The 21,476-nt window shown below is 56.7% G+C and overlaps 3 protein-coding genes and 1 long non-coding RNA gene across 7 annotated transcripts; 2 read left to right on the top strand and 2 right to left on the bottom strand.

Annotated features, from left to right (window-relative positions):
* The first annotated feature begins 15 nt into the window (after positions 1 to 15).
* On the top strand, positions 16 to 4,012 carry LOC104320544 (5'-3' exonuclease PLD3). 3 transcript variants are annotated; one of them, XM_069777448.1, is made up of 12 exons: positions 16 to 152; positions 1,054 to 1,092; positions 1,457 to 1,507; positions 1,660 to 1,808; positions 1,905 to 2,088; positions 2,229 to 2,349; positions 2,426 to 2,553; positions 2,749 to 2,949; positions 3,037 to 3,176; positions 3,245 to 3,410; positions 3,486 to 3,585; positions 3,691 to 4,012. In XM_069777448.1, the coding sequence occupies exons 2-12, from the start codon at positions 1,066 to 1,068 to the stop codon at positions 3,903 to 3,905; spliced, it is 1,482 nt and encodes a 493-aa protein (XP_069633549.1). In that variant the 5' UTR covers positions 16 to 152; positions 1,054 to 1,065; the 3' UTR covers positions 3,906 to 4,012. The 3 variants fall into 3 exon arrangements, with proteins under 3 accessions (XP_069633549.1, XP_069633547.1, XP_069633546.1); XM_069777446.1 differs by having other exon boundaries at positions 984 to 1,092; XM_069777445.1 differs by lacking the exon at positions 16 to 152 and having other exon boundaries at positions 880 to 1,092.
* Positions 4,013 to 4,383: 371 nt separating this feature from the next.
* Positions 4,384 to 6,272, bottom strand: LOC104320545 (homeodomain-interacting protein kinase 4). Its single transcript, XM_069777225.1, has 2 exons — positions 4,821 to 6,272; positions 4,384 to 4,530 (listed from the first exon to the last, which is right to left on the bottom strand). The coding sequence occupies exons 1-2, from the start codon at positions 6,270 to 6,272 to the stop codon at positions 4,384 to 4,386; spliced, it is 1,599 nt and encodes a 532-aa protein (XP_069633326.1).
* A 654-nt stretch (positions 6,273 to 6,926) lies between these two features.
* Positions 6,927 to 11,547, bottom strand: LOC138683708 (periaxin-like). Of its 2 annotated transcripts, none has more exons than XM_069775863.1 (5): positions 11,402 to 11,547; positions 11,056 to 11,196; positions 10,850 to 10,973; positions 10,580 to 10,767; positions 6,927 to 9,515 (listed from the first exon to the last, which is right to left on the bottom strand). In XM_069775863.1, the coding sequence occupies exons 2-5, from the start codon at positions 11,059 to 11,061 to the stop codon at positions 7,137 to 7,139; spliced, it is 2,697 nt and encodes an 898-aa protein (XP_069631964.1). In that variant the 5' UTR covers positions 11,062 to 11,196; positions 11,402 to 11,547; the 3' UTR covers positions 6,927 to 7,136. The 2 variants fall into 2 exon arrangements, with proteins under 2 accessions (XP_069631964.1, XP_069631963.1); XM_069775862.1 differs by having other exon boundaries at positions 11,056 to 11,165.
* A 3,113-nt stretch (positions 11,548 to 14,660) lies between these two features.
* Positions 14,661 to 17,487, top strand: LOC138683743 (uncharacterized). Its single transcript, XR_011323173.1, has 3 exons — positions 14,661 to 14,771; positions 15,812 to 16,076; positions 16,254 to 17,487. It is a non-coding gene; the product is annotated as an uncharacterized lncRNA (long non-coding RNA).
* Positions 17,488 to 21,476: the final 3,989 nt, after the last annotated feature.

The raw sequence follows: 21,476 nt of genomic DNA, 5'->3' as shown, positions 1-21,476 counted from the left end.
GGTGGCCGCTCTAGGCAGCCCCGGCGCGGGAAGGTGGCGGGGAGGGGGGGGAGGCGGAGAAGGAAGGGGCGACCATAGAGCGCTGGAGGACCGAGGGCGCCCCCCAGCGGGCGGCTCCGGGAACAGGCGCCCCTGCAGACGCCGGTGTCTTGGTACGGGGAGGGGTGGGGCGGGGAGCACCGGGCACCCCCAGGACCCTCAGCCTTGAGCGGGACCCTGGCCCTAAACCCGGCCCTGAGCCCTCCCCTGGCCCTAAACCTGGCCCTAAATATGTCCCTGGCCATTTAACTTGGCCCTAAATATGCGCCTGGCCCTAAAACCGGCCTTAAGCCGGGCCCTGGCCCTAAACCTGGTCCTAAATATGTCCCTGGCCATTTAACTTGGCCCTAAATATGTGCCTGGCCCTAAAACGGGCCCTAAGCTGGGCTCTGGCCCTAAACCTGGTCCTAAATATGTCCCTGGCCCTAAACAACCCCTAAACATTACCCTGACCCTGACCCTGACTGTAGCCCTAAACCCACCCCTGAACATCATCTTAACCCCAAAACACAGCCCTGACCCCCTCCCCCAAATTCAGCTGAGACAGAGGTTGACACCAGACTGAGCTTAACCTTCCCCCCTAGACCCTAATCCCTCCCGACCCTAACCTTTCCCAACCCTAACCCCCTCCCCCAAAACAGGGCAGGGTTTTGGGGGGGCTAATCCCTGGGGCCGAGCACCCCCTTTTTGTGGCGTCCCTGAGGCACAGGGGAGGGGTCCTGCAGAGTGTGGGGGGGTCTGCACCCCAAAATTGGGGTGCCCCACCCTATTCCAAAGGGGCCCAGCCCCAATGGCTGGGGGTGGGAGGAACAGGCACTTCCCCTCTCCGCCCCAAATGGGTCAGGGCACGTGAGCACCCTGATCCCGTGAGTCAGCCGGCAAAGCCTCTGCCCCGCCTGGGTTTTTGGGGGTCTTTGCCCTTATCTGTACTCTGAAAACCCCAGCTGTGCCGTACCCCGGGGGGGTCTCAACTGTCCGGGCATGTCAGGAGAAATCCGGTTTGTTCTGTTCCAGCGTCACCCTGGGATGAATCCCGACGGCACCTATAAGCAGGTATGGTGCTGGTGGCACCCCGAATCCCCAGACTGGGGGTCATGGAGCTCCCTGCCCTGTCCTGGCACCCTACAACCCCAAACTGGGGCACCCCATAGCTCCCTGCCCCATCCTGGCACCCTAAAATCCCAAACTGGGGTGCCCTATAGCACCCTGCCCAGCGCCCTACAACCCCAAACTGGGGTGCCCCATGACCCCCATTTTCACCCAGACCCTGAACCCCACAGGGACCCCTGGTAATGTGGGGAATGGAGGGGCACCTTTCCCTGGGGACCCCAGGCATTTTGAGGTGGATTTTACCCCCAAAGCAGCCCCCACCCTGGTTTGGGGTCCTCCCTACCCCAATTCTTTTCCCCCATCACAGCTGGACCCACTGGAGGACCGTGGGGCTCAGCCCACCCGCTTCCTGCTGAAGGTAACTCCCCTGGTCTATGGGGGCCGGCTTCGGTGCTGTCTCGATCCGGTGCCATCCCTTGCCAGATCCCACTGGTATTGGGGCTGGCTTTAAAACCTGTAAATTAATTTATTCCTTAATTTCGGGGCACTGATACCCCCTCTCTATCTCAGTGCTCCCGCGGTGCGTTGCTCTCCACCGTCCTCCTTGCCCTCTTCATCCTCATCTTCCTCCTCTTTAATCTCCGGCTGAGCTCAGTCCTCCGCAGTGATGCCAGAAGTGATGCTGGTGGCAATGCCAGATCCTGTGGTGACACATGCCGGTAAGACAAGCTTATGGGGGGGTGACACTCCCCTGAGACCCTTGGCATCCTGGTGCTACAATCACCAGTGCCGGTGCTGCCGAATTTCCGCCATAGGATCGTCCTGGTGGAGAGCATCCCGGAGGGAATGACCTTCAATGATGGTTCCCTGCCAAATCCGTCCACCTTCTCCACGTGGATGAACCTCTTGGGGACTGTCACACACAGCCTGGACATCGCCTCCTTCTACTGGACCATGACCAATGAGGACACACGGACACATGAACCCTCCGCCGCCCAGGTCCGCACTGCTGGCATCTGGCACACGTGGCACAGCTCTGATTTTGGTGCTTGAACCTGGCGCTGGCTGCCATTTTCTCTCCTTCCCATAATTTTTAATAATTTATGCTTTTTTTGGCCTCGAACCATGTGCTGATTCAGGGTGAACAAATCCTGGAAGAACTCCTCCAATTATCCCAGCGTGGCGTCACTGTCCGAATAGCTGTCAGCCACCCGTCAGCAAGATCGCCCCTGAATGATCTCCAAGCACTGGAGCAGAGTGGTGAGTGGTGGAAAAAAACCCAAATTTTTTGGGGGGGGGATTTTGAGTGGGAGATGACCAAGTTGTGGTTGCGCAGGTGCTGCGGTGCGCACTGTTGATATGCCACGGCTCACTGGCGGTGTGCTGCACACCAAGTTCTGGCTCGTTGATGGCACCCACCTCTACGTTGGGAGCGCCAACATGGACTGGAGGTCTTTGACCCAGGTGAGCAGCATGGCAGCACCATCATACCACCAGATGGTGCTGAACCTGTGCCGAACAGTACCAGGGCTATCCCAAAACTAACCCCCCATCCCTATCAAGGGATGCTCAGTGCCATAAATTGGGACTTAATGGCATTGGACAGGGATGATGGCACTGCCCGGTCATATGACAGTGCCACCATGCTGCTCACTGCAGGTGAAGGAGCTTGGCGCTGCCGTCTACAACTGCAGCTGCTTGGCCAAAGATTTAGGCAAAATCTTTGAAGCTTATTGGGCTCTTGGTGTTCCCGGTGCTTCCATCCCAGTACCGTGGCCGGCAAATTATTCCACCACCTTCAACATGGAGACGCCATTGGAACTGAAGCTCAACGACACCGATGCTGCAGTCTACTTCTCGGTACATCCCCAATTCACCATGGTTGGTTTTCCTGGTGCCGAGGACTGGCTGTGTCAGTGCTTGATCCATCTCTGATGATTCTGGCAGAGCTCCCCGCCGGCTCTCTGCGCCACTGGTCGGACCCAGGATCTTGGTGCCCTCCTCAGTGTCATCGATGCTGCTGAGGACTTCGTGGACATCGCAGTGATGAGCTACCTACCCACCACCGAATTCTCCCACCCCCAAAGGTTTGTATGGTCCTATGCCAACCCTGGCTTGCCAGCACCAGTGATGCCTGACCACTTTCCCTCCCTAGATTTTGGCCCGCGATTGATAACCGGCTGCGGAAAGCCGTCTTTGAACGCCGGGTCAAGGTTCGCTTGTTGGCGGGTTGTTGGCGGCACAGCCAAATGACCATGTTCCCCTTCCTCAAATCCCTTGCTGCCATCACCGATAATAGGACCCGCTACAGCGTGGAGGTGGTGGGTATCACAGCACGACTGCAGCGTGCCAGTGGGTGATGTTTCAGTGGGTGACGGTCTCCTCACTCCCTGCAGCGGCTTTTCATGGTGCCGGCGAGTGGAGCACAAGCCCAGATCCCCTACGCCCGGGTGAACCACAACAAGTACATGGTGACGGAGAAGGTGGCATATATCGGTGAGTGCGGTGCAAGTGGCGGTGCCGCTGTGCAAGTCACTGCCAGCTGCTGGTGACGGTGGCTTGGGGGTGGTTTTTGGGGTCCCCCCCCAAATCTTCTTGCAGGGACATCCAACTGGTCTGGTGACTACTTTGTGCGGACGGCGGGATCGGCACTGGTGGTGAACCAGACAGTGAGCCAAACCAGTGCTGGCACTGCTGCTGACACCAGCACCATCCGGGAGCAGCTGCAGGCAGTTTTTGAGCGGGATTGGAGCTCCCAGTACAGTGCCGACATCAGCGATGCAGAGCGGTGGGAGACCGTCTGCGGCTCCCGTTAGGTGCCGGGGAACAGACCACCAGTGAACCACAGGTTCTGGCTGTGCTGAATCTGGCTGCCCCGCTCCAATGTGGGGAAGAAAAACAGAAAAAAAAGAGTTTTTCTGGACTTTGCATTCCTGTTATTGAGGTGGGGGGTCCTCCACGCCATGGTGGTGGAGCGCACTGGGCCTTTGCCAAATGCTGTGCCAGCACTGGGAAGGAAGCTGGGATGCCCCTCAAGTCTCGGCGGTACCAAACCTATTCTGGCAAAGAGTTAGATGAAATGCTGGGTTGTCAACAAACCATTTATTGGGGGATCATTGCAAAAACCAGAGCTGACAGCATCCAGCACAGCACATCCTGGTGCATCCCTGGCTACATTATCCTCTACTGGCGTGGAGCTGGGTTCTACCAGTTGAGGTGACTGAAGATGAGGAAGAGGAAGGTCTCTGGTGAGCTCTTGGCTGCCAGGTTGTTTGCCAGGGTTGCTGCGGTGGCTCAGTGGTGCTGTGAGTGTTGCCAGTTCTGTGCTGGGAGGAGCATGCCGGGTACAGCAGGGGCATCCCAGGCTGGTCCCCAGAACCCATCCTCAGGGACAGGGATGGGACGTGGGGGCTTGGGTTCGTGCCGTGTCACCGGAGCTCTCTGTGGGGGGGAAGAAGCACGGGGGGAGGGTGTGAGTGGCACCTGTGGGTGGGGTCCCAACCCCTTTGTGGGAACCTAGGTCACCCAGGGACCCTAAGCACCCTTGACATGGGGCACCAGGGACCACAGGCACCCATGATGTGGGGTACCAGGGACCCCGAGCATCAAGGGACCCGAAGCACCTGGGGGACACAAAGCACCCCATGGGATCCCAAGCACCCAGTGTCCCAGAGCACGCATGCCCAGGAGCCCCTGGTCTCCGTGTGAGCCCCCCCACCCCCTGGCCATACCTTGGTGTGGAGCGAGTTGCATGGTCTTCTAGGCAGGTTCTGCTCCACAATGCCACCAAAGACCATGCTGCCATTGCAGTGGCTGTGCTGCTCCCGTCTGCCAGGGGACCCCAGCAAGATCAGGTTACTGGCAGTGGGCTCCGTCTTGGGACGCCGGTGATGCTGGCGGTGCCGGTTGCCGTAGTGGGTGGGGATGGGGGCTTGGCAGACATCCTGCTGGCTCTTGTCACTGGTGTCCCCAACCAGTTCAGCCAGGCTGAGCTTATCCATCTGGGCGATGGCCTTCTGGATGCTGCACTGGTCGTCGGGGATGAAGGCACCTTCCTCCATGCCAGGGAAGATCTCAACCGTGCTGGCATCCTTGTGGCATGCCCTCAAGTCCTCTTGGCAGAGCTGGTAGTACCGAGTGGCCTTGAAGCTGGACTTCACCTGCTGCAAGGAGATGAAGGGATGCTTGAGGGCGGTGCTGGGCATGATCCTCTCATGTGAGTCCCAGGTGAGCATCCTCTTGACCAGCTCCACCATCCCACACAGGTCACAGTGCTCGGCCAGTGCCTCCTGGCCAGGATAAGACACGGGGCGGATGTTCACTACCGCCAACTGATCCAGCGAGGAGAAGACATACTTCCTCCTCTCCATTGGCTTCGCCATCTCCTTGCCTGGTGGTTTGAGCTGCCAGGAACCAGTGGGATGTGGCACCCGTTGGAAGAAGGACCGCGTCTTCCGAGCAGCGCAGAGCAACTCGCCCCGTGGTAGCCCTAAGGTGGAGCAGATGTAGCGGACCTGGTCGTACTCGTTGATGCCAGGGTAGAGCGGCCAACCCAAGTGAAGCTCAGCCACCACGCAACCCAAAGACCAGATGTCCACCTTCTCGCAGAAAGGCAACCCCAACAAGATCTCTGGTGCCCGGTAGAAGCGGGATTGGATGTAGGGTTCCTTGACATGGCAGACCTCAGTGACGATGCTCGCCGAGCCGAAGTCAATGAGCTTGACACGGAAAGGATAGCGCGCATGGTCCACCAGCATGATGTTCTCTGGCTTGAGGTCGGCGTGGATGATAGAGAGCTCCTTCAGCTTGACCAATGCTGCCAGCACCTGCGCTGTGATGGTACGGATGTGCCGGACGGGCAACGGCAAGAAGTTGTTCCGCTTTTGGAAGTCAAAGAGGTTTTGCTCCAGCAGCTCGAAGACCAGGTAGGTACAGGCACCATCTCCGAAGGACTCGAGGAAACGGACGACATGTGACTCTTCCGTGTTCACCTCCCGCAAGGCCTGCAGCAGCCTCAGCTCATTCTTCACCACCCTGCCATGGTGGCCTTCGTTCTTCAGGATCTTGATGGCCACCATCTCCCCTGTGCTCCTCCGCCAGCCCTGGGTCACCTCCCCGAATGTTCCCTTCCCCACCGTGGCCACCAGGTCATAGTACTCGGCACCAACCACCAGCGTCCCCATGGTGGGTCGGCTCCTTGTCAGGGGCTTGGGACTCTCCACTCAGCACCCAAGAGGGGCTTGGGACACCCAACTGCTTCAACCTGGCCCCCAAAGCACTGCCCATTCCAGCATTGCCATGACAACACCTTCTGTTGCTGACATTGTCCCCGGCAGCAACCGCTCCCCTATGCAAGGGGCTGCAGCCTGGATGGAGGAACCCCCTGAAACCCAGCCCTAGTCCCCCAAAACCCAGCCCTGGTCCCCCAAGACCTATCCCAGCCCCCCAAAACCCAGCCCTGGTCCCCCAAAATCCATCCCCAATCCCCCAAAACACATCCCTTGTCCCCCCAGGGCCCAGCCCCAGCCCCCCAAAACACATCCCTGATCCTCTGAAACCCATCCCCATCCCCCAAAATCCATCCCAACATAATCCATCCCAGCCCCCCAAAACCCATCCCAAATCCCCTGAAACTCATCCCTGGTCCACTAAAACCCATCCCAGCACCCCAAAATCCATCCCTGGTCCCCAACCCCAACCCCACCCTCTGAAACCTATCCCTGGTCCCCCCAAACCAATCCCCAGACTCCGTAGACAAGCTCAGGGCTTTTTTGGGGGGTTAACATTTATTTATTCTGGCTGAGCTGAGAGCAAGGAGCTGCAGGTGAGTGATACTGCTGCCCACCCCCCCACCCCCTGGTTAATATTAACACCTGGAAAATAGGCAAAAAAAAGCTTCAAACACTCCCCCCCAAAAAAGCTGGATTATGAATTTTTGGGGGAAGTAAAGGGGTTAAAGAGGGTCTGGGGGAACAAGTGATGCTCCACCACCCCATCACTTTTTCAGGGGTTCCCTGAAGACCCTCATGCTCGGGGACGGGAGGGGTTCACTGCTCACCACAGGCTTGGGGGGTCAGTGCCACCTTAGGCAGCTGAAATTTAGGGGTCCCCTCACCCCTGAAACCCCCCAAATTGAAGCGTGGGGTGACTTCTGTCATCACCCTGTTGAATTCAGGGTCCCCAGGGGAGCGCTCCATGTTGTGTAACCGCATCTTCCCCACTTTGGGTTGGGTGATGGGGGGCTCCGGTGGGGAGCCCCCAGGGGAGAAACCCACCCTGGGCATCCACCGCCGTCGCCGGGCCTTGCCCTCCGCTTCCCCATTGACATGGGGGTGGGGGTCCACAACCCTGTTGTCTTCTCCTTTCTCCTTCGGCTTCACCAGCACCAACACTGCCTTCTTCACGCTGCCCATCCTCGTCCTCCCCTCCCCTTCCAACCCGCTCCCAGCAAAACCTGCACTGAATTTCGGCAATTTGACCCTAGACTGGCGTCCTGGTGCTTCATCCTTCCTGGTGGTCTCCTCCATCCCATCCATCCCTGGCGGTGCCAACTCCAACATTGGCACCTTCAATGCTGGCACGCTGGTGGGTTTTGGTATCTTCCGGCTTACTGGCTCCTCTGGTTGTTTTACCGGCATGGTAAAACCCACAGCGGGGACGGAGAATCGGGTAGTCAACGGCTGCACCCCGCCATCACCCATCGCCCCCCTGGTTTTCAGCTTCAACAGGATCGTGCCAGGAGACTCCGGCATCTTCCTTCCTGCTGTGCCAATACTCAAGCTCTCGGCACTTCCTCCACGTCTCATCATTTTGGGGTCCCCCCCGATGCGGATGTCGGGGCTGGATCCCCCAAATTTCGGCAACTTCACCACCCCACCCAGGTCTGGCCCTGCAGGGAGTTTAGGCAACGACGGCACACGCCGGCTGCCTGTTGCCGGCAGGGCAATGCCCACCCGTGGTACCCGAAGCCGGGGGGTCCCAGGGGACCCCAGTTCTGCTGACTTCCCTTCGTCCCCCCCAGACCCCCCAATTCCCAACTGTGGCAACTTCATCACTGCGCTGGTATCCTGGGGACCCTCCTCACCACCAGCACCCTTGTCCCCATCCTTGACACCAAAAGGTGCTAGGGATAATTTGGGGACCTTCAGCTTGGCCCCGGCACCAGTGGCACCAGCTGTCCCCAAAGCCAGGTCTAAGGCCACCGTGGGACTGGCAACGGCGATGCTGGGTGGCGCTGGCACGGTTGTGCCGCGGGATGCCGGGGGATACCCATTGCCATCGCTACCTGTTTTGAGCTTGGCAAGGGACAATCCGAACCGCGGCAGGGTGAATTTGGGGGGTTTGGGTTTGGCGCCGGTTGCTGCCATGTCCCCGGCGAGCTGTGCTGGGGTGGCGATTTCCACCGCCGGCAGTGGTGCTTTGGGCTCCAGCTCCAGGCTGAGCTTTTGGAGCCCTTTGGCAAACCTGGCTGCCATGTCCGGTATTACCGCAGCGACTCCCTCATCCGGCACCACTGTGGTGTCAGCACCTGCTGGCAATGCCAAACCCACACCAATGTGCGGCACAGCGATATCAATGGATGGCACCACTGCTGCCGGGAAAGCCAACCGAGCCGGTGCTGCTGGCGGCGACTCTGACCGTCGTGCTGGCAGCTTCACCTCCAACTGCGGTTGCTCAACAGAGATGGCTGGCTCTAGTTTGGGCATGCTGAGCTCAGGGACGAGCTCCACGGCAGCGCTGGGGATGGCGATGCCGATGGAGGGGACACGGATGCCAGTGAACCCCCCTCGCGTGCCGGCATCCCCCTCCTTATCCTCCACTCGGGCCCCACCGGAATTTGGCAGCTTGGTTTTCAGCACTGGGCTCCCCCCACCCTTATGGCTGCTTCTGGGGGTGTCTCCCTCCCCCAGCTTGATTTGGGGTTGACTTATGGTTGCGAGGGGCTCTGTCATCACCGCCGGCAGCATCAGTGCTGGCACAGCCACCTCCAACTGCGGCAGCCGTAATGCCGGCTCCTTGGCTTGAAGGGTGGCTGGTGGTGCTGTGCCGGCGAGGCTCAGCCCCATGGAGACTTTGGGTGCTGCCACCTCCACAGCTGGTAACCGGGTGCCAGTACCCGCTGGCACCTCGGCGGCAACGCCAGGAAACTCCGGTTTCACTGGTTGCTCCTCCATCACTGGTGTTTTGCGGGCTGCCGCTTCCTTCACTGTTAACCGGGATGGCGTCGCACGTGGCCGCTTGGGCTCCGCTGCTGGCAGCACTGCAGTGGATGTGGCTGTTGGTGCTGGTTCGGCAGTGCTCTGGCTCTTCACCAGCTTGGGGAGCTTGGGAAGGGCAAACTCCACGGCCACAGTGCCGGCAGCTGCTGTGCTCACTGTGCTGGGTGCCTGTGGCGGCTTCTTGGAGGGCGTCAGGATCGGGATGCTCTGGGTGAGGTGGGGGGAGATGGGACCTGGCACCCACTGCACTCAGGTGTGCACCCATAGGGACCCCTGAGCATCTGTCATCCCCGGTGCTGCATCCATAAGGACCTCCCCAAGCATCCCACATTCATTGTCCTGCATCCATAGGGACCCCCTCGAGCACCCTACATCCCCAGTCCTGCATCCATAGGAACCCCCCCCGAGCTTCCCACCTCTGATGCTGTATCCATAGGGACCCAACCCCCAAGCATCACACATCCCTGTCCTGCATCCATAGGGACCTCCCCAAACATCCTGTATCAATCATGCTGTGTCCATAGGAACCCCCCGAGCATCCCGCATCCCAGTTCTGCATCCATAGGGTCTTCCCCAAGCACCCCACATCATGGTCCTGCATCCATAGGCACCCCCCTGAGCACCCTACATCCCCAGTCCTGCATCCATAGGGACCCTCTGAGTACCCTACATCCCCAGTCCTGCATCCATAGGGAACCCCCCGAGCATCCCACCTCTGATGCTGTATGCATAGGTACCTGACCCCCGAGCATCCCGCATCCCTGTTCTGCATCCACAGGGACCTCCCCAAGCATCCTATGTTCATGATCCTGCATTCATAGGGACCCCCCCCCAAGCATCCTACATCCCTGGTGCCACATCCATACGGCACCCTTGCCCTGAGCATCCCGCATCCCTGTCCTGCATCCATAGGGACTCCCCAAGCATCCCATTTCCATGGTGCTGTGTCCATAGGGACCCTCCGAGCATCCCGTATCCCAGTCCTGCATCCATAGGGACACCCCCCGAGCATCCCACCTCTGATGCTGTATCCATAGGGACCTGACCCCCGAGCATCCCACATCCCGGTCCTGCATCCATAGGGACCTCCCCAAGCATCCCACATTCATGATCCTGCATCCATAGGGACCCCCCCCGCCCAAGCATCCTACATCCCTGGTGCCACATCCATATAGTACCCCTGCCGTGAGCATCCCGCATCCCAGTCCTGCATCCACAGGGACCTCCCCCCCAGCATCCCACAGCCCAGTCCTTCATCCATAGGGACCTACCAGCCTGGCCACCTTCCCCTGATGTCCCTCGCTGCCGGTGCTGGTGCTGCCAAGGGGGATGCGGGTGCCAGGTGTCCGATGTCGGAGGCAGAGCGAGACCTTGCAGGACCTGGCACTCTCCAGAACCCGTGCGACGTCCTCAGGGGGGGCCCCCTCGAAGAAAACCCTGGCGCTGAGGAGCTGGTCACCTACAGGCACCACAGGGGCTGTCACCATGAGTGCCACTCCTCCCCTTAAATCCAGGTGGGTTTTGGGGACCCCCCCTCCCACCTTGGTGGACGCGCAGGGATTTGGGCGCCTTGGCGATGTAGAGGCCGTGGCGGTCACGGGCCACGGTGACGCCTGTCACCCCAGCCTCGGGTGCCGTCTCCAGCTCCACCAGCTCCGCGTCCTCCTATGGGGCAGAGGGGTGGGGGTGGGATCTGACCCTTCCCCCCTGCCCCACGCAGTGCCCCACCGCCCACCGCAGCCCTCACCTCCATGGGGGGATGGGGGGGGGGTCCCCTCCTCCAGGGGGTGTCACTGGGGTCCGTGAGAGACACAGGCGGTGGCAGGGGCTGGCGGTGCTCCGGCGGTGCTCCGGCTTCTGCAAATGGGGTGCACGCACCCCCAACCTCCTGTTGCAGACCCCCAGCCTGCCCCATTGCAGACCCCCGACATTGCCACTACAGCCCCCTTACCACTCCTGCTATAGCCCCCCACCTCCCCAATGCCCCCTGCCCCACACCCGCAGAGTGCAGGCAGCCCTAGAGCAGAGGGCGCCCCCTTTTCCACCCTGCACCCCCAAACCTCTCTACTGGGATCTGCCAAGACCCCCCTTACCTCCCAGCTCCTTCCCACTCCGGTGCTCCGCTAGGAAGTAGTCGTGTCCCCCTCACCCCCCCCAATCAGGATGGGGGGACCCAGGCGTCCGGGCCCCCCTAAAAGAGAACCCAGGCGTCCGGGCTCTCCATCCCACGCCTGCTCAGCAAAGGTCACTGGCTCCACGCCAGAGACCCCCCCTCCTTTGCCATCACACCCCTAACTTCCCGCTGGCACCCACCCACACACCGGCAGGACAAGGGTGTCCCTTGTCCTGGGTCCCCCCCACTGCTACCTCAGGGGAATTCCGGGAATTCGGGAGGCTCAGCACAAAATTCCGTGGGACGGAGGATGGCATGAGGCTCGATTTGGCTGACCAGGCCTGCGGCCGCAGTGATGGACTCCTGGCTCAGCAGCTGGGAATGAGCCGAGTGGGAGAGAAGCTGGAGGGAACGGGGATGCATCCTGCAAACTGTGATCCCCCTGCTTGGGTCTGCCCTTGCTCTGGGTGTCAGTGCCTGCATATGCAATCTGCAGGCTGCACAGGTGCATGGGTGCACAGGTGCACAGAAGCATGGCGCATGAGTGCAGTAGTGCATGGGTGCACAGTTGCATGAGTGCACAGACACAGAGGTGCATGAGTGCCAGGGTGCAGGAGTGCATGGGTGCAAAGGTACATGGGTACTGGGCTAGTGGCCTGCAGGATTTGGGGGCACCCCTGGGCTGTGGGGGGATAGTACCTCTGGGACCCCCCCAAAATGCCCCTGGGATCCCCCCCATGGGAGCCTCAGAGCACCCCCGGGACCTCCACAGCACTCTTAGGAGCCCCATAGCACCTCTGGGACCACCATAGCACTCCCAGCACACCTGTAGTACCTCTGGGACCCTCCATGAGACCCCTAAAGCACCCTGGGAACTCCCAAAGCACCCCCAGGACCCCAAAGTACCCCTGGGACCCCTCCATAACACCCTTGGGACACCCATCACATCCCCAGGATCCCCATAGCACCCTTAGGACCCCCAAAGCACCTCTTAGACACCCACAGTGACCCTGAGACCCCCATAACACTCCTAGGACACCCATAACACCCCTGGGACCCCCATAGCACCCCAAGGACTCCCACAGCATCCCCAGGGGAGCCCAGATGCCTGGGTCCCCCCCGAGCAGCCGAGCAATGTGCTGAGTCAGCAATCCCGTCCAGCAGCACCCATGGGCGCGGGTGGACACATGAATGGAACGATTGATGGCAGGGTGGTGCGGGGGCCCCGGGGAATTCGGCAGCACCCGTTGCACCCACCCCAAGCCTTGGTGAGGTGAATGCTGGCACTCTGAGCTCTTCCTGGCACCCAGGGGTGCTGCAGGCCCCCTCAGCATCCAAGGGTGCTGCTTAGCCCCCCCCCCCAACACTCAGGGGTGCTGCAAAGTCCCCTCAGCACCCAGGAGTGCTGCGAGATGCTCCAGCAGGGCTGACCACCCAGGGGTGCTCATGCCCCCCAGCACCCATTGGTGCCCCACTGACACCCCCTCCCCATTTAAACACCTGGTGCTGCTTGGTGCAGGGTGGGGGCCGGAATCAGCAGCCAGGGGTGGTATATGTGTATTATCCAGGTTTCCAAGCACTGAAAGGCCTTGGGGAACCCCAAAACTTTCCTGGGGTCCCTGGACCACCTCCCTTAGAGGTCCCAGAGTCCCCAAACCCCTTGTGGGATCCCTCAAAATTCCCTTAGGGGGCCCAGCTGAGCTCAGGAGCTCCAATGAACCCCCAAACTAATGTAGTGCAAGGCAAGAGCCCCAGTGCACTCTGGAAGGCAGCAGGGGCCCCTTGAGGATTTCGGCAAAGCCCAGCAAAAGCCTTGGGACCAAACCGTGTAGCGAAGCACGGTACAGAGCAAAGATGGAACCTCCAGCTGGGGTTAAACCATGACACCGCTAAACAGAGCTGCCCCTCTCCCATAAAGCAGGTCTCAGTCTCTTCGCTACTGCTTTCAGGATGTCAGCTGTGTCCCCGTATTGTTTTAAAATCTCTCTCTAGCAAGTGTTGCTCTCACTCGCACAACCCTGATGCCACTTGCAGACTAACACAGCAATCCCTGGGGCTTGCTCCGGAGGAAAAAAAAAATTCCTGTTCCACAGGTTGCCTGTGCTGCTTCTCCTCCCTAGGTAATGGGTTGTGGGGCAGGGACAGAAGGAACCACCTGGAATTGTCTGTTCTTTGCACTTGACTGCTGTGAACGCTCCAGCCCCTTGGATGCTTTTTGGAACGGAGGCGATGAAGATTACGGTCCGGGCTGCGGGTGGGAAAAGGGCAGGGAAATGTAAGCCCTGTACCCCCAGTAAGTAGTTACTGCGTTTGGCTGGTCTAAACCGGGCTGAGATGTCCGTCACCTCTCCTCCCGCTGATGCTCAAACACGATCGTTAAGAGGATGCTGCTGCCCGGCGGCCGAGGCGCCGTACTGCCGACCGGGAGCTGCGCATGCGCGGCGGCGCGCTTGGCAGCGCCCTCGCTGCTGCCGCCCATTGACCAAAATGCGGTACTGCCGCCTTGGAACAGCGCATGCGCAGTGGCGCCTTTTGACCCAGCGCTCGCTGCTGCCACCTACCGGCCAAGATTCAGCACTGCAGCTCGGAGCCGCGCATGCGCAGTGGCGCGTTTTACACCGCTCTCGCTGCTGCCAGCTATTAACCAAGACTGGGCACTTAGCTCTTGAAATCGCGCATGCGCAGTGGCGCATTTTGCAGCACACTCGCTGCTGCCTCCTATTGACTAAAATGCGGTACTGCGGCCTGGAAACGGCGCATGAGCGGTGACCCCTTTTTATAGCTACCTCGCTGCTGTCACCTATTGACCAAGACGCCGTATTGCAGCTCACAAACGGCGCATGCGCACTGGCGCATTTACAGCGCACTCGCTGTTGCCCCCGTTGACCAAAATTAGGTACTGCAGGCGTGAACCTGCGCATGCGCAGTAGCGAGTGTTGCCGCACCCTCGCTCCTGCCACCTAATGACCAAAAATCGGTACCACACCGCGGGAGCCGCGCATGCGCAGCGGCGCGTTCTGCCAAGCGCTCGCTGCTGTCTCTTATCGACCAAAACGAGGTACTGCAGGTGGGGAGCCGCGCATGCGCAGCGGCGCGTTTTGCAGCTCGCTCGCTGTTGCCTCCTATTGACCAAAATTAGGCAACGCAGCACTGAAACTGCGCATGCGCGGCGGCGCGTTCTAGCAAGCGCTCCCTGCTGCCGCCTATTGACCAAAGTTCGGTACTGCAGCTCGGCGGCCGCGCATGCGCACGCCGCGGAAGCAGTATGGCGGCGCCCAGGGCGGACAGCGGGTGGGCGCCGGTGCCGCGCGGATCAAACTTTACAACTCGGAGAGTGAGTTATAAAGCAGGTGTGTTTATTTCGGCGCCGGGTGCAAGGGGATTTCCACTCAAAGCTTGCACACCGTCTCAGCAAGCAGCCAGATATTTCTTACACCAAAGTATACATATTCATAGGGTTACACTATACAAAATATACATATGTATAAGTTGGGGCGGGGTTAGTTCAAAAGCTTGTGTCAGCAGTTCTAAAATGTTTATGTCATCTTGAGCAGGCTCAGATCTGTCTCTGGTGGTCGTTTACTTCTTCAGGGGTCTTATCTTCCTCTTCTTTTGTCCTCTAGTGAACTTTAGTCATTCATGCATGCTCTCTTCTTACTTGGTGATTTCAGCAGTTTTTAACAAGTCCTAACAAGTTCTGTGGTAAGACTAGCATTGCAGTTCCCCTTATCACTCCCTTTGTTTGGCCTGTCAGTCCTTGACGAATACCAGTCCCTGATAAGCTTAACCCTTGACAGACACCACAGGTGCCTGGCCCTGGCAAGCGAGCTTCGAAAGAACAAACAAGGCCAACAGAATTATTAAACAATATTTAAGTGGTCAAAAGGCAAATAGTTATTTCCCTGTATCACCAGGACCACCGGTGAGGTGAGCGATCCCCTCCGGCCTGGGCAGGCGGTGCCTCCTGCCCACTGCCCACCTGGGGTTGGCGGGACGGGAAGCTGCAAAGTGGCCGGTGCGGCAGGCTCCCGGTCCACTGGAGGCGAGCCAGGCCATCGCAGCCCCATGGAGTGGCCACTGGGCACCTTCCCCACTTGCCAGAGCCCCGCCGGAGCCTCCCCTGGCCTCGCTCGCCCTGTGTGGCTGCCCCCAGTTCCAGCCCCCTCCCCCCCACCCTGAAGCCTGTCCTGTAGCCCCAGGCAGCCCCCAAGCCCTGTCATGAGGGCAGCGAGCTGTCCCTCCGGTGGTCTTGAGTCTCCCTGAACATGGGTACCATTAGCAGCAGTGTGGGGAAAGAGCGGGGTCTGCGGGAGCCCCTGTGGAAGGAGGGGCTCCGGCCAGGGGTGATCTGTGATAATAACAGTCGCTGCTTCTTCTTTCCCTCTTCCAGAGGCCGCACTGAGGATGCGGTTGTCCGTTCCTCCCATGGGGATGCTGCTGGCTGCGCCCGCCTCAGGCTTGCATGGGCTGTCTCTGCCTGGCCTCGCACTCCTCCTGGCATGGGAGCAAAAAGGGACAGGCGGAGCGCTTACTGGTTGTGGATGGGAGCTGCTGTGGCTGAAGCTGGAGAGGCTAGAGAAAGGTAAAGCTGCTGAAGAATAAAATAAAGGGGGTCCAGCCAGCAGCTGCAGACAGGAGACAGCCTGCCTCTCCAGGTGAGGAAGGATCCCTCTTAGTGTAATCCTCAGCAGATTCAATCACCGACATGCACGGCAGGGTCTGTATGCGTAACCAAAAGCACAGTACAGCCATGTAGTTTGTGCACATGTGAGTCTGTGTTTCTAGGAAGCCTCATATGGTAAGAGCTCTAAGACACCAACCTATTCTCTTAGGTGGATGACAGTCAAGTGACCAGAGCTACAGAGCAGGAAGGGAGAGGGAGAGACAGACAGATGTGTCCGAACTGTCAAATTCTCCCAGCAGCTCCAAAAGCGGGAGGTACAGTGAGTCCTGGACTCCTGGGGCTGTGTCACCCCTTTTCTGCATCCCAGTCCCTCCCTGCCCCCACTCTCTCTTTCTCTCACTGCTGTCAGGTTTTTTTTTGCTTCCTGCACCTCTCCCTCTCTTGTTCTTAAAATCGCCCTCTTTCTCTGTTGTTCTGCCTCTCTGTTTTATTTTTCTCTCTGCACTTCTGTCCTGTCCCATCGCTCTTTTTATTCATCCTCTGTCTCTGCCCTGCAGCCCATCACTAATTTGTCTTTCTCCATCTATCTGTCTGTCTTCCTATCCCAATCTTGTTAATTCCTCCCTGTCTGTCCTTTAGCCCTTCACAATTCCCACCGCTCTCACCTGTCTGGCGCTGTGTCTCTATTTTTAAATTCCTCTCTCTCTGCCCTGTATTCTAGATATACTTTTACTTTCTTAGATTCTTTTATTCCAAGTCCCTGTCCCTGTGTTTTAACTTCTCTCACTGTCCCATAGCCCATTTTTGTCTTTATCATTCTCTCTCTGTCTGGCTTCCTGTCCCTGTTCTTTATTTTCCCTCTCTCTCCTTTAGATCATCAATGTTTTTGGTATTTCTCAGTCTCTCTGTCCCAACTCACTGTCCCCTTTTTTAATTCGTCCTTCTGCCCTGTGGCCCATCATTAATCTTTGTTTTTCTCCATCTCTCTCTCTGGTACCTTCTCCCTTTTTATTAGTTCCTCCTCTCTGTCCTGTAGCCCATTACTATTTCCCCCCTGCCCCTGCCTCTCTCCCTCTGTGTCTCCCTTTCCCTATTTTTCAATCGCCCCTCTCTGCCCTATAGCCGATCGCTGTTGTAGTGGGTTTGTGTGGCAAGGTTTTGCTAGCTGGGGTGGGGGAGTGGGCAGGGGCTGCAGGTGTGGGTCCTGTGAGAAGACACCAGGACTTGCCCCCATGTTGGGCACAGCCAGTTCCAGCTCCAAGACAGATCTGCTACTGCTCAAAGCTGAGCCAACCAGCAACGCTGGTAGCACCTCTCTGATATTTAACAATGGCTAAAAAAATGCTGTGCAGAAGCTGCGGTAGAGAAAATGTGAGTGTGAAACAGCCCTGCAGACCCCCAGGTCAGTGAAGAAGGAGGGGAGGAGGTGCTGAAGCCCGTGGGGAAGACCATGGTGAGGCAGGCTGTCCCCCTGCAGCCCAGGGAGGTCCACAGTGGAGCAGATCTCCACCTGCAGCCCAGGGAGGACCCCACGCCGGAGCAGGTGGATGCACCTGAAGGAGGCTGTGACGCTATGGAGAGGAGCCCACACTGGAGCAGGTTTTCTGGCAGGACCTGCGGCCCTATGGGAGTGACACACACTGGAACAGAAGAAGAGCGTGAAGGAGGAAGGAGCAGCAGAGGCAACTTGTAATGAACTGACTGCAACCCCCCTCTCCCCCTGTGCTGCTCGGCAGGAGGAGGTAGAGAAGTCAGGAGTGAAGATGAGCCCAGGGAAAAAAGAGAGGGGTGGGGGGAAGATGTTTTTCAGATTTGTTCATATTTCTCATTATCGTACTCTGATTTTGACTGACAATAAATTAATTTCCCCAGGTCAAGTCTGTTTTGCCTGTGACAGTAACTGGTGAGTGATCTCTTTGACCTTATGTTGACCCACAAGCTTTTCTTTTGTATTCTCTACACTCCGGTCTTGTTGAGGAGGGGGAATGATAGAGTGGCTTGGTGGGTACCTGTCAGCCAGCAAGGTCAACCCACCACAGTTTCCTTCTGTCAGGCTCCCTGTCCCTATTTTTTAAATCCTGCCTATGTTTCTTGTATGCCATCGCTTTTGAAACTTTCTTTCTACCTCTCCATCCCTATTTAAATTCTTGCATGTTTCTTAAATGCAGCTGCTTTTTAAATTTTCTTGCCACCTTTCCCTCTCTCTGTCTCCCTGACCTCATTTTAATTTCTTGCCTGTGTTTCTTGTACCCTGATGCTTTTCAAATTTCCTTATGTCTCCCTCTATGCAGCTCTGTGTACCTACTTTTTGATTCTTGTATCCTGTTGCTTTCAAAATTTTCTTTCTATGTCTCCCTCTATCGATCTCCCTGTCTCTAGTTCTTAACTCTTCCCTATCTGTCCTGTACCCTGTCACTTCTTACATTTTCTTTCTATATCTCCCTCTTTCTATCTCCCTGTGCCTGTTTGTTAGTTCTTGCCTACGTTTCTTGTATGCTGTTGCTTTTTGAAATTTTTCTACGTCTACCTGGCTCCCTTTTTCTATTTTCTAGTTCTTGCTGTTTCTTCTTTCCTATCACTTGAGAATGTTTCCCTGTCCCTTGTCCTGTCTCTGTCTTGTTGTCCTGCCAGTCCCTTCCCCTTCTCTCCCCTGCTTCCTGTTATTTATTCCTCTATCTCCCCATCCTTGTTGTTTTGTTCAGTCTCTCTGCTCTTCTCTCTCTACACCCTTTTCCTGCTCCTTGTCCCTCTCTTGTTCCCAGCATCCCATTTTCTGGCTCCCTGTCTCGCACCTCTATGCCCCTCTGTCCTTCCTCCTGTTTTTCTCCTCCCTTTTATCCCCCTGTCCTGCTGCCTTTGGGCACTGAGCCTTGTAGCCAACTCACTGCCACGATTTCTTGTGTGCGTTAATTAATAAATTTTTCCTGCCTCCTCTGTGTCCCTGGATGTGGGTAGGTGCAGGGGAGGGGGTGATGTGCTGTAGAGCTTTGGCAATAGCCCCTGTTCGCGATGGGCTCCAGCTGGGGCTGGGACAGCTCCAGCTGTGGCCAGTGAGGCTGAGGATGGGGCTGGTCCTGCTGTGTGAAGGCTCCAGCTCTAAAGGGGGCTGCCTGGGCAAGCCTGCCTGAGGGAGCTGATGGAGGGGAACTGGCTGAGGAGGGAATCCAAGGGGGTCTGGCTGGCAGGTGCCTCCAGCAAGGAATGGCCAGTCGCTGTGGCAAGGAAGGATCCCTTTGAGCTGTCCCCAACCTCTGTTGGCTACACATGTGAGCCACCATGTATCAATGAAGCCTTGTGGATGAGCAGCATCCGTGCTGCCGAGTGGGTGAGGGTCGGGCAGCTGGCACTGGGGAGAAGGAAGGGGCAGAGGCAGAGAGAGGCGTTGGGGTGGTGAAGGTCTGCTGCCGGCACCAGGAGCTGTGGTGAGTTGCACGTCCTCTCCTCTGTGTCATGGCCCACCCTTCTTCAGATGTCTCCCTGCCTCCCTTCCTCCGTCTCTGCCTGCCCACCTATGTGTATGGCTCCTCAAAACTTGTTATTCTTCTGCCAACTCTGCCCAGTACCCCATTGCCTTTTAAATTTTTAATATGTCTTTCTCTAACCAGCTGCTTCTCCCCGTTTTTCATTTTTTTCCATGCCACCTTGTACCCTGTTACTTTTTAAATTTAATTTCTGTCTTCCTCTAACTCAGGAGGAAGTTGAGGAGGATTTAGAAATGCTGGTAGCACCTTGACTGAGAGCCCTGAGGTGGGAATTTGAGCTTTATAAGAAGGAATCTGAGGATGAGAGTGATGAAAGTACTGGTGAAGCTTTTGGTCACACTCTGGTAGCTGAACGGACTCGGAGTAGGCAGGCTGTTGGGAATGATGGACCAGTTGTGGTGAAAGTTCCATTTTCAATTTCAGGTTTGAATAATTGGAAAGCTGCTGCAGGAAATTATCGGGATGATCCAGAAAAGGTAGCAAATGCCTTTGAAATGATGGCTAAAACGCAAAATCCAGATTGGCAGGATGTTGAAGCTATTTTACAGGAGTTGTTTGATGGCATGGAAAAAGACGTGGTTCGTAGGGCTACGAGAACTCAAATTCAGGCACAGTTAGCTTCAGGGATGTTGCAAGGACAAGTAGAGAATAATTTCCCTTCCGCCGATCCTGGGTGGGATCCTAATGATCCTAGGGATAGATGGATGTTAGCATGATATCAGAAGTGGGTGTTGTTTGGAATATAAAATGCAATGCCGAAAGCTATAAACTGGTCTAAATTGTATGAGATTAAGCAGGATAGGAAAGAGTCGCCGACTGATTTTTTTTTTTAATAAACTAAAGGAGGCGGCTCGGAAATATAGTACTCTAGATATTGAATCAGAAGAAGGAAAAAGTCAGTAGGCAACTTTGTTGGGCAATCGTCTGATGATATTCGGAAGAAGTTACAAAAATTGTAAGGAGCAGAGGCTAGAGATATCAGAAAGATGTTGGACATTGCTTGGATAGTGTATAGGAATAGGGATCAACAGAAGGAAAGAGGGAATGTGAGATTAATGGCTGCGCTCAAGAGTATGCAAGTGTCTCGGAGGGGAGTAAGGGGAAGATCAAGAGGTGCTTTTAGAGGAAGAGGCAGAGGATGAGCAGTACCAAACCCGACTGCGGGACAGAATCAGTGTGCATATTGTAAGAGGGAGGGTCATTAGAAAAATGAATGCCTTTCCTTGCTGGAATCAAAAGGAGCGGGGGCACCTGTGCTAGCAATAGAGGATGAGGATTGAAGGGGACCGGAGGACTCTTCCCCAGCAGCGCCTCTGGTTATAATTAAGCTGGGGAATGAGGAGGTGGAGTGTTTGATAGATGCAGGGACAACATATTCATTTTTAAATACAATGCAACATGAATTAGGGACCGACTCAGTAAGAATTATTGGTGCGACAGGAATCTCAGAGCAGAGGCCATTTTTTAAACCTTTGAAGTTCAAAATTGGGAAACAATGGGTTACACACCAATTTTTTATTTACCAGGTGCACCTAAACCATTGATAGGCTGAGATTTGTTAGAAAAACTTGAAGCAGAGATAAAATTTAAGGAGGGGGAAGTAGAAGTATTGATACCAGAATCTAAATATATCCAAGCATCAGTATTTTTGTTACAGGAAGATAAACCAGTGAGTGGAGAAATACCTACAGAAGTGGAAGAGGCAGTAATTCCCTTTGGGCTGGAGAAGTACCTGGAAGGTCGAAAATAGTTGATCCTGTAAGAATAGACTGAAAGCCAGAATCGGCACTGGTAAGGTTGAAACAGTACCCTACGAAAATTGAAACTAAATTGGGATTATTACCATTTGTCCTGGGTTCAGCTGGGATAGAGTTAATTTTTACAGGAACCTGGGAGGTGGGGGGCATAGCCGGGGCAGCTGACCTGAACTGGCCAAGGAGCTATTCCAT

Source organism: Haliaeetus albicilla, chromosome Z (genome assembly GCF_947461875.1).
Source record: "Haliaeetus albicilla chromosome Z, bHalAlb1.1, whole genome shotgun sequence".
Taxonomy (NCBI): domain Eukaryota; kingdom Metazoa; phylum Chordata; class Aves; order Accipitriformes; family Accipitridae; genus Haliaeetus; species Haliaeetus albicilla.
This window is presented reverse-complemented; position numbering and strand designations above follow the sequence as displayed.

Excerpts from the sequence above, each read along its gene's own strand:
- LOC104320544 (XM_069777446.1), top strand. The coding sequence starts at position 1,021 with ATGTCAGGAGAAATCCGGTTTGTTCTGTTCCAGCGTCACCCTGGGATG. Across the intron at positions 1,508-1,659 it reads CCACCCGCTTCCTGCTGAAG|TGCTCCCGCGGTGCGTTGCT; the intron begins GTAACTCCCCTG and ends TCTCTATCTCAG. Across the intron at positions 1,809-1,904 it reads TCCTGTGGTGACACATGCCG|GATCGTCCTGGTGGAGAGCA; the intron begins GTAAGACAAGCT and ends TTTCCGCCATAG.
- LOC104320545 (XM_069777225.1), bottom strand. The coding sequence starts at position 6,272 with ATGGGGACGCTGGTGGTTGGTGCCGAGTACTATGACCTGGTGGCCACG. Across the intron at positions 4,531-4,820 it reads GCAACTCGCTCCACACCAAG|AGAGCTCCGGTGACACGGCA; the intron begins GTATGGCCAGGG and ends TCCCCCCCACAG.
- LOC138683708 (XM_069775863.1), bottom strand. Across the intron at positions 10,768-10,849 it reads ATCCCTGCGCGTCCACCAAG|GTGACCAGCTCCTCAGCGCC; the intron begins GTGGGAGGGGGG and ends TGGTGCCTGTAG. Across the intron at positions 9,516-10,579 it reads AGGGGAAGGTGGCCAGGCTG|AGCATCCCGATCCTGACGCC; the intron begins GTAGGTCCCTAT and ends CACCTCACCCAG.